We start from the raw sequence: 11,565 nt of genomic DNA, 5'->3' as shown, positions 1-11,565 counted from the left end.
TGTCTTTGATGAAGATCTTTGTGAGGTTTTGAACCAAAAGGAATTTTTACATGTCTTCTTTTTTCACCAAGATGTTTTCTGGTCTGAATGTTGTGTTATTGGCATCAGTTCGTTTTGTTATGTTTGTCAAACCTATAAAAAGTCGCGTGTATTTAACAAATCGGCTAATTATTCGACTTTTCGTTTCAATTTCATTATTCAGTATAGGGTACGCAGTAGTGATGCTTTACGTGACTTGGTTCTTGCGTGTAAAATATGTTGGTTTATTACACTTACTGGATGATGTTGTATTTTTGCCCGGGTTCGTTATTCTAAATGTATTTTTGGTTCGACGATTAATGGTTGCAAATTCGTCCCTGGCTGCAGGTCATCTGGAAAAAAACGTATGACACTTGTTGTAATTGCAATATTAGTTTTGAATACAATAAGTTCCTTTACCAAAACTATGGGTGATTTAAACAGTATCATGTATCTGAAGAAGAAGGAATTGGTCATAATATCACCTATTGTACTGTCTTTTCAGTATTTTAATCACTCAGTTAACCCTTTTCTCTACTTTTTTGCGTCCTGTAGAGTAATAAATAGTCTATTCTCACGCATACACTATTGTAAATGCAGAAAGTGAAAGTATGCATTTTTGTATCATGCATTACCTTATTACACAATATTGTAAACTTAAGGTTTTATTATGGTTTTTGCTACATGTTTTTGTTTATGTAATGGAATGTGTTTAATTATATTTGGTATTGTTACTCATACTATGTGTTGACATATTTGGTTGCTTCTTCATTTATTTATTAACAAATGACTATTCAAATTTAAAATGTCTTATACGTGTATTTCAAATGTACTGTTCATCGAAAAAAATATATAAAATTGTGCAATAATATAATGGTTTAAAAAGCATAGTTTTGCCCTGGTTTTAAAAATATCAAGTTATCTTTTACTTATTTCGTAATCTCTGAATATATTGCTTTAGGAATGTACAGTAAATCAACCAATTCATATATAACATGGTACCTTAATATCTTCGATTGGCAAAATTCATTCTTTTTTTTAAATTGCTAAAAATTTACAAAAAGAACCCAACACAATTCAGAGGGATTGTTACAAACTTGTTAAATAAACATGTACTTTTCCCACGCTTGTTTAAATAAACGACTAATATGGGTGCAGTATGGTGGTATTAGTTGTTCATTTTAAATTTTAGAGATTTACTTGTATTAAGTTGTTTGTTTTTAATGAAGACAAACAATTCTTAATATTCTAATTTCCCGGACATCGTCTATACAAAGTGTCTTTGTATTTTTTTCTAATTCCTAGAAATTCAGCTTTAAAGCTTAAAAAATAGGTAAACGTCTCCCAGAGATTTGTGCGGTTTAAAATGCGTTCCGACCTTTGAGAGGAGGATGTTAAAGTCAGCACCCTTCATTATAGGCAGAATATGTTATTGTCTTTAGATTGTGGAAATCCCTGATTCAGTTTTCTAGACTTGTTTTGCTTGTAATTGATAGGGCACAGAAAAGCGGAACATTCCCTCGGAAAAGAGCACATCGATCTCGATATAAATTATAACTTGCACAACTTCCGTCATGCACTCACTCAGTCACCCACCCACACAGACACACACACATACACACCAGGGTGTCACTCTATTCTCTCCAACTTTGTTGCGAGGGGATAAAAAACAGTAATACGATGATATTCTATTTTTCTTCCAATTCCACCAATTTTATTTCATATTCTGTAATTTCAAGTATCTACGGCTGGAGTGTCAGCATTGACATTTGTATCACGTCTAAACATCTTATATTTAGCAAGGAATGACAGAACATCAATTATAAATTAACAAGCCAAGGAAGAGATTAAAAGACTTTGTTATAACTTTAAAAATTGGTTCCTATGTAAATCCATACTAAAAAAAGTCTAACATTCCCAATGTTTTACTGATCGGTCATAAAGAAATAGATGTTTGACCGCGGAGTGGGATATTTGGTCCTTTCGTTGAGATATTGGACCGCTTACGTCACACTGTGGGCGAGATTAGCTAAATATTATTTGCATTTGTTGATGTTCGACAGTAATGAGTTTAACCGCATTGCGGATAAAGAAAATTTACATCATGGAAGCAAGCACAAGATACACGTCTGTCAAAAACCATTAATAATAAAAGGTATAACAAAACATTCATTGACTTTGTTGTCGGGCAAAAAGCGTTTTGTCGACCCCTCGAACCAAACTGTTTGCCTTCAGCCTAACGGATTCAGGCAGGCAGTTTGGTTTTTGGGTCGGACAAAACGCATATTGACCTCGAACCCAATCAATAAATATTTATTATAAGACTGTCTTTTGGTAACATATTCCGCAAGTAATTGATAAAGGTGGTTTTATATGAAAACTGGAATCAATAATAAGAATTGGAAGGTGGTTTCAATGAAAATTATTATTATATGAGACTTCATCTGTATTTTGAAGGATACATGTATCTCGTATTATACAGTAAAACACACTTATAGTAAAGTGCCACGAACTGAAAATTTCGGTTCGTAATTGACTTTATTCGCTATATACTATGTGAAGAGTAGATTTCAGAACTCGGGGAAATTCAGGGAAATGAAAATCACTTTTCTATAAGCGCGAATCCATTATAAATGTGTTCGCTATAACCGTGTTTTACTGTATTACGTCATGCCATATAATAGGATTTGCACATAAAATCTACTTAAGATATATTCAAGAATTTTATCTGATTAAATGCAAATGTAAAAATATGATAAGACATACTATACGAGTGCATTTGTACACATCTTGAAATAGTATAATATAATTACATATCATATTGTATACTGTAGGTTTGAAAAACAATAATTGGTTCTTCCTCAGAGTAGATTCAATATCTAGGGTCTACATGTATGAGATTTTATTTCTTTTCTTTTCTTTAGATGTAAAGTTTATGTATTAACAGAACAAAAGCGTCAAGGTTACTTTTTTACAGATGAAAACTTTCAAATACCAGATCACTCTTTAAACGGATGAGCCTACAATTTTGTGTTTGTGTTTTTATCAGGGGTTTGCAAATTATTGACATCGCCATTAGCTTTATGTCTTTGCAGACTATCATCTTTTGAATTTTCCTTATCCATATCTTCTAAATCTTGACGAGAGAGATGATCGACGATGCCTGCGCCAAAGGAATCTCCCAATACATTCACTGCAGTCCGAAATCGATCTCTGAAATATTAATTTCACATCGAGTATGTATATACATAAACTCAAATAATTAATGTGACAAATGTGCAACCAAAACTTTTTAAATGAAAAAAAAAAATAAACATATTTTCTGGTTGAGGCGAACTCGTTGCATAGATAGTATACTTATTAGTTGTAATGATGCAAATACAATGTAAACACATATTTATAATAACATGGCCTTCACCATAGTAAAAAATGCTGATTGCATGTTTGTAAAAAAACTAAATCCTTTGGAGGATTTCCGCATTCTTGGTTTCGTCATTGTTATTGTAGAGATGAGGGAGCACATGATAATATCTTTTATGAAGCAAACACACGCACAAAATCATTTAATTGTGGACTTACAAAAACCAGTCAAGTGCTAGAACTAGCCTCACTTCCTCCACCGGAAGTCCAACTGCAGACAAAACTATCGCCATGGTAACCAGTCTAGCCGATGGAACTCCTGCTGCCCCAATAGCTGCTGCTGTGGCTGTAAGACTGTCAAATAAATAAATTAATGCTTACTGAAGACTTTTTTACATTACAGTTCCCTATATTGAGAAAATTCATTCAAAAGGGTCATATTCTGCAGTTCAAACACACTTTTTTTCAAAGATCGAGTCGTTCCAAGTTGAAATGTTTGTGTGCACGTGCACGTGGTGACGTGGGTAATATCAACAAAAGAGATACTTTTTTATTATACTACCTTATGATTACAATCCGTCCTATGTCTAAGGACACTCCCAAGTATTGTGCAATAAAAATTGCTGCCACAGCTTCGTACAACGCTGTTCCGTCCATGTTTATTGTGGCGCCAATGGGGGTTACAAACATAGTCACGCGGTGGTCCACGTGATTTCTCTTCTGAAGACAATCCATCGTTACAGGTAGTGTGGCAGAGCTGCATGGATAAAAGATGTTCATATATCTACTGTAATTACTATATTATGCTATGTATAAGTCTGCCACTGAAAAAGTGGTAAAAGGACTGCTTGATTGATTGAGTGAGTGACTTTATATTGTTTACAGTCGTATTTCAGCCATATTTTGGCAACTCAAAATGGGATTTGAATTGGCAATTTGTTCCTGTACTTTTTTCCCTAGTTTGAATTAAGATTTGTATATATTTTACATGTATAAGTATTAGTTATCAGTTTCAAAGCTTATCAAATATAATAATATTTTATACTAAAATATGAGTCAAACAAAATTCCATAGAATTGCTTACAATATTAAAATGCTACACACTTTTTTACATTTAAATTCGAGTACGGAATACTCCATCTACCAGATCAATACAAAGGGCTCACGACGGGTGTGACTTTTTGACAGGAGCTTACCTCATGTAGGCACATGACCCTACCCCTGGTGATTCGAGGGGACGTACTGCGCTTTGCCCTGTTTTTATGATTAGTTTTGGATTGTTTTGATCACTGTTCGCTATTTTCACCGTTTACAAATTATTACCGGTCGCCCGCGTTGTGATCATAATGTTGCTGGTTCAAATCCACTGTGACGCGGAGACCGGTTCTTAAGATGAGTCCGTATAAATCGAGGTCCCTTTTGGGAGTAGTTGCTGGCACAAAAGGACCCCACACTGCTCTAAGGCTGTAAGTACTGAGTTTGCAGCCCTCCACCAGCAAATAGTGGCGTCTCAATATTAGTGAAAAATATAAATGAGACGTTAAACAAACAAACATAACAAATTATTATCGTATCGAATGTTAAGTATAATTTTAAAAAAGATATAAAACAACTAATACAAATAAAATAAAATATAATAAATAAATTTTAATACAATCAAATGAATTAAGATAACGTATCCTTCAAACATGTCTATTAAGATGCATTAATACCGAGATAGTCACAGCGCATGGTTAGAGCGTTTGCTCTAGAGTTGCGGTGTGAGAAGTTGATCTTTACGTCGCGAGTTCGCATCTCACTGCGGGACGTGGAGATCGGTCCTTTGGACGAGACCGTATAAACCGAGTAAAGATATAAATTTGCAGCCCTCCACCAGCAAGTTGTGGCGTCTCCATATGAGAGAAAAATTCTCGAGAGGGACTTAAACAACAAACAAACAAATAAACAAAACCAAAATCGATATTATCATAAGAACATAGAGATATTTAAGTTGCAATTACGTATTTATCTAGACCTTATAAGTGCTCATTTACCTGGATGCTGTACCCCAAGCTGTAAGCATGGGCTGAAGCATTCCATAAAGAAACCTGAATGGGTTCTTCCTTGTAAATATAAAGTAGATTAGAGGTAAAACTATAAAAGCATGAATTGCTAATCCAGTTAGAACGGTTAACATGTAATAGCCAAGTTGTGTGAACATCTCTGTGGGTTTTTCCATCCAACAAGTTTTGCAGCGATAAGGAAAATGATTTCAAAGGGTGAATACCTGTTAAAAAAGACTGAAATGGTTAGACAACACGACGATAAACAGAAGCAATTACCATAATCTTGCTTATAGGTTTCGCCTTCTACTGTAATTACAATTCTTACTCAATCCATGTTTTCTTATGTTGTACAAATTGTCATACTATTTGTATAAACAATTTATCAGATTTTATAGAAAAAAAACTAATAAAAAAGCATAAAATGTAAACTTCTTGAATCCGAAAGTTGAGTTTTAGAAATAGTTAAGTTAACAAACCATATGACAAGCGTTATCAGTTTCATTGTTGCAAGATGTAGACAATCAAATACATCTACAAGAGGTTTTCCCTTGTCACCGAGGTTTGTTAAAACACCACATGTCCAAGAACGTTCATTCCTGATGCATCATGGACATTCATGGAAATAACATCCCCATCTACAGAATATAAAGAGAAATGACTTGCCAATTTTTTGCACGCAAGTAGAAAAACGTGTTATCTAACAGTTAATACCAACTAAAGATCATGTCTCATAAATCAATCAAACATATTTTTTCTCTAAATCTGCCATCCAGTATTAGAAACTTATTTCCTTTGAAATCTTACCTATGGTTTTTTGGGTAACGATAGTCTGATTGATGACAGATGAGGTGTTTTTAAACATAATGTTATTGCCTGCTGTGTTATTATTTGTGGCGTTCAGTCCGGGGTTTGACCGTTCTGTCACGTTGATTCTTTCATATACAGTCACTGTTTCTTGCTAGGAAAATAAATATTGCTTAAAAAGCTAGAATCTAAAGAAGTTAAAGTAATACACATTAAAAAGAAACAAAATAGAACAAAAATAAAATATCTTCCTCCAAACAATTTACATTTAAACTACTTACATTTAAAAGTCTTACTATAACTGAAACATTTTTCTGTATATATGCACTAGTCTTTAAAAAGGAGAAAATGGATGGTACTATCAATTTGAATTTTTTATCTTAAAAAAAGTTTTAGAAAGTCGAAAATATTATAGGTTCGAAAATCATAAAAGCAGTAATCTGTATGAAAACAGAAAGTACTAATTTATTTATTCAGCAGAATCGTACCTACCTTTTGAAAACACGCTTTAATCAAATTTGATGGAAAGCAATTTCTGAAAAAGAAAGTATGTCTTATGTAATTAATTCCCTTTTTGTTTTAAGTATCTAATGGATGGAGATTTTCTGTGTTCTTTATGATGTAACGACACATATTTCTTACTATGTTTTCTTGACTTCTATTACTACCGTTTTTTCTATATAATAAGCGTATAAAGATTGTCTTCGAGAATATGGAGACCACATGAACATTTTGTATACTTTTTAAAGCAAATTGTTAACAACATTTGATTCACAGATTTTGATAGTCAATCAATTGTTCTCAACTAATGATAAAATATGAGTATTTGTTATTTTCTGTTCGCACAGATTAATCCAAACGACAGTTGCATCAAAATTTGTAAATTTCAAAAGCTATTAATTTAAAACTAATTTGTAAGTAAACATATAACTTGATGTATTTGTCATTTTTCTATAACTTCCAGCTGAAAATATAATTATCAAACCCTTTAGCTCTTTTTTCGTAACATTTTTTCATCGGCTCATGTGTCAAATCATCTCATTGTGTATGTGAATGAAAAAAAATGTACGGGAAATATGGAGATAAGGAACAGTATTTAAACTCAAAGTCCATTAAGACAATACAAATCGGGAGCAGAGCAAAAACGGACCTCCAAAAACATCAGAGGTGGGATCAGGTGCCATGGAGGGGTGAGAACGTCTCGTTTTAGAAAATGCTCATTGTAGAGCATGCTCTTGCGTATCGAATCAACTGGGAGACAACATCCCCAAATGCAGGTGATAAGGGTATATTGCTAAAAAGTAAGAGAAGTTGACGATTGAAAAATTGAAGTCATCACGTTTATCATAAAGCTTTGTTGTTAGGTTACCATCAATGTCTTTTTTGACTAAAATATCCAAATATGAAACAGACGTGTTAGACCCTGTGCTATCTTTTATTTCAAGCTCACTAGGATATATCGAGTCGACATATGAATGGAAGTAACTATTATTAATTGATAAAACGTCGTCGATATATCTAAATGTCGAGTTAAACGCCACACATTATTCTCATGTGGAAGTTTTTGAATAATTTCTGCTTTATATGAATACAAAAATAGGTCTGCTAATATCAAGGCGCAATTGTACCCATGGGAATTCCAGCAGATTGTTGGAAGACCTGATCTCCAAAAACTACATAGATACTGTCAATCAGAAACTCAAGAATTTTTTTTAACGTCAACTTCAGAGTACTTGTGTGTACAATCAGAATGTTTTTTAAAAAAATAATTTTGCAAATGAGCAATGACAAGGTAAGTACATTTACGAGTTCCATTTTTATTTAAAAAAAAAAAAAACAACAACACATGTTTATGATGTCAAAAAGCCTGGATTTTAATTGATCGTGAGGAATGGTTGTATAAAATGTTGATAAATCGTACTTCTTGATGTTATTGATTTTAGGAAAATTTTGTTTTTTCAAATTTTCTGAAAGTCCCTTGGATGTATTTTCCTTACATGTATTTTAATCGACTAAAATCATTAAAATCCACTATTATACATATGAGATCACTTATGACAGGAATTTCTAGAGGTATCCGTTACATGTATGTATATAATATTAAACTAACCCCACCCATCCAGATTGAAAAGCGTAGTGATAGAGGTGTCCGGGCCTCAGCCCTTTCACTCTTATTCCCGATTTCTTTTGCACCACGAATACAATTTCATGAAATTCTCATAAAATCTCAATTAAATAGTGGCCCTGTGCATCTTCTACTTTATCTAAGCTAAGTTTTGTTTTAATTTCAATTTGTAATCTATGTATACATGTAAAGCCAACTTTCGAAATGAGTTTAATCAGCCACCATAATAACGCATTTTTGTGATGTCACATTACTTCGGTGATCACTTGAGGGTCATTTATCATAATTCGAAAATGTTGCACAAAATTCCCATCGGTATAAGTGATAAACGAAACTGTTGTGAAAATTGTGTTATATAAATAAATTAATCATATCCTATTATATACGTATATAAAATACAAGAGGCAAGTTTTTCACTCTTCGTCGCAATTTATGCAACGTATAGGTTATAAATCAGAAATTCCCCAACAAGATTTAATAAGAGAACATACTTCTCTTGTCAATTCACACAGAAAACCTTCAATTTATCCTTATTAATCACTTATGCCAGTATTTTTTGAATACGTTGTAATACCTGAATTCAACGTCAAAGAGAAATACTTTCCACATGTCACAAGACAGGAATGTACAAATCATAACACTCTACCTAAGAGCTCAAGTTTGCAGTGACGTGAATTCAAATTCTATATTATGAAATATCGTAGTTCAGAGAAGCTGGTGCACTGTGATATTTTACGGACAGCCTTATACTAGCCGTCTCATATTTTTATCTTTTGATTTGACATATATTTGGTCTTTTCCATTGTCATTATACTCAAATGATAGCAGGCGTATCATTTTGTAAGCTCAGTGCTTACAATACTTTCAGTGTTTTTAAACAAACAAAAGAAATAATGTCATGAATGTCTAATGTTTCTGCTTCTTAATACATGTACCATGTTACAATTGCAATTTAAAATGTCTAAGCTCTTAGACCTTTTTTAGTGAAACAGAACATGTTAAAACATATTTCCTAGCAAGCCACACAGGCATATTCCTATTTGTATTAAGAATATATTTTTAGTCCCAAAGTCAGAATTATAGGCATCTTATTTGTTGAAAAATGAAATTTGTGTATTATTTGTACCTGCTGTTTTGCTTAATACATCTACTCAATATTTACATTAGAAAGCCAAAGAGGGCACGTTTATTTACTATTTAAACAGCCTTATCTTCAAGAGTAAAAGGGTCAAATTGTTATTTTGTTTTATTTGAACTTTTTTTTTACAGAAAAATATTTTAGACAGAAGAGATAACCGACCGATTCCTTATCGTAAAAGTGGAATGTTCACGAGGTAAACAAACGTGTGTTGAAATATTAAAGATAGGTACATATATAAAGTATTAGTTCTACAGCTTATTTATTGCAATTCCCTTCTACTTGATACAGTGTGCCTTGCCTAATACTAACATTCCTCTTTATTATTGTATATTATAAGCCAACGATCATCCTAAAAGATGGTGTTTAGAGATAATAAATGTTAGAGGATCTGAAGAATAAAGACGAAATAATAGAATAAGAAGTGAAAATATTTTTTTTAATTTAAAACGGTGAAATTATAGGTGCATCGTTAAATCATTGCAAATATTTTGCCTTCAAAAGCAATGTATTCTTATGACACATGTCTTGTGATGAAGGAGACCATAATTTCTTATATTGACCATCACAGTATATGCGTTTTCTGTATGAGCGCTAAATAAATATTGCACGAAAATTTGTTGTTTCTCTCATCTGATCAGTTCTAAATATAGTTTTAACAAATGAGTACCTGATGAGGTCCAATAAGGCCGACAATCCCTCCGCAGACTTCGCAGTCCCACTTCTCTCGATAACGGCTTCTCTTCTATGGCCAGGTCGGATAGACACCACGAGAATGATTCCCAGAATGACCGCACAGAATGTGGTGACCATATAATAAAGCACCGTCCTTAGTCCCATTCTTCCTGTGGCCTGAGCTTTAAGGCCAGACATTGCGCTGATCAAACTGGACACAATTAGTGGCAAAATCAACATTTTTAACATGTTGAGCAACAGATCCCCGGGGAATTGTAAATAAAATATTGCTTTCTTGTCTTTTGTTGAAATTTTTATTTCTAAGTCCTAATCCCATTCCTACACCGATGACAACAGAGATGATCATTAATATGACCAACAAGTTGTCTTTTATGATGGCTTTGCATCGCTGTTGTCCGATTCTTCTAAGGCCCATTTCGTTTTGACTGATATCTTACGCTGAGCTACCGAGAATAAAATAACTTCCATATTCTGCGTTCTACATATGTCCAAGATAAGGGTATGAGTAACGACGAGATAAATTTAATATTAGGAAATTGTACTGAAAGAACTCGAGGCAGCTCTGTCATTGATTACAAAAAAACTTGATCGCTAATTGATATAAAAAAAATTCAAAATATTCCTCAAAAAAAAAAAAATTAAAATTGTTAATCTGAAAAAAAAAAAATCTGACCACTGAGGGTGCTGTCTCTGAATAGACAACAGTTTCAACACACCACTTTTCCTTTTCTTACCTTTTATGCAGTTGGCCCTTTTAACATTCGTATAAAGTAAAACAGTTGAAGATAGCACTTGAGGGTTTTGTTTTGTATAAAATCCGAACTTGTACACAGATAATATTCTTTACACTAGAGTAGCAGTAGAGTCTGCAAGCTCAAATATGTCAGAAAATGAGATACATGTACAATGTAGCTATGGAGATGACAATCAAATGTAATTAAGCCTTGCGTGCCAGGTAAGAATAATTTACTTCTATTTATAAACATCCTTATGACCGAAGACTATTATTATCCATATTTTCATTATTTTTATCAGATAATTAGGTCCATACGCCCTTTTTAATTTTGGTGCTCTGAAATGCCTTCAAGGTGCATGGACGTAGATTTGAAGTTAATATTTTTCTAAGATTTATAACATCATGACATATGTTGCTATAGCATTTCATACCAAAGTATAAATTAAGGCGTGTTTAGAAACTTCTTTTATGTGCAAATTATTAAAACTTCGAACTTCGGGACACGTTTGATTTCCTTGAACTTTCACAAAGTAAAATTTATCCTTGATACTTAAGAAAAGTAGAAATTTTGTTGTGTATCAATGAAAATTATCAAAACTATAATCCAGAAAATTCAGAGTAGAACTGCGAGGAAGCAGTATTG

General features: G+C 33.0%; 1 protein-coding gene across 1 annotated transcript; it reads right to left on the bottom strand.

Moving 5' to 3' along the window:
* Window positions 1-3,003: 3,003 nt before the first annotated feature.
* Window positions 3,004-10,755, bottom strand: LOC133193889 (excitatory amino acid transporter 3-like). The gene is given in 8 exon segments (XM_061329805.1): window positions 3,004-3,231; window positions 3,598-3,732; window positions 3,941-4,135; window positions 5,412-5,598; window positions 5,601-5,644; window positions 5,900-6,019; window positions 10,161-10,492; window positions 10,729-10,755. Coding segments are annotated over 8 exon segments (1,233 nt in total). The 3' UTR covers window positions 3,004-3,038.
* Window positions 10,756-11,565: the final 810 nt, after the last annotated feature.

This window comes from Saccostrea echinata, unplaced genomic scaffold (genome assembly GCF_033153115.1).
Source record: "Saccostrea echinata isolate AGI-Se365-2 ecotype Australia unplaced genomic scaffold, CSIRO_AGI_Sech_v1 ptg000028l, whole genome shotgun sequence".
Lineage (NCBI taxonomy): Eukaryota > Metazoa > Mollusca > Bivalvia > Ostreida > Ostreidae > Saccostrea > Saccostrea echinata.
Note: the sequence above shows the minus strand (reverse complement) of the source record. Positions and strands in the feature narration are given on the sequence as shown.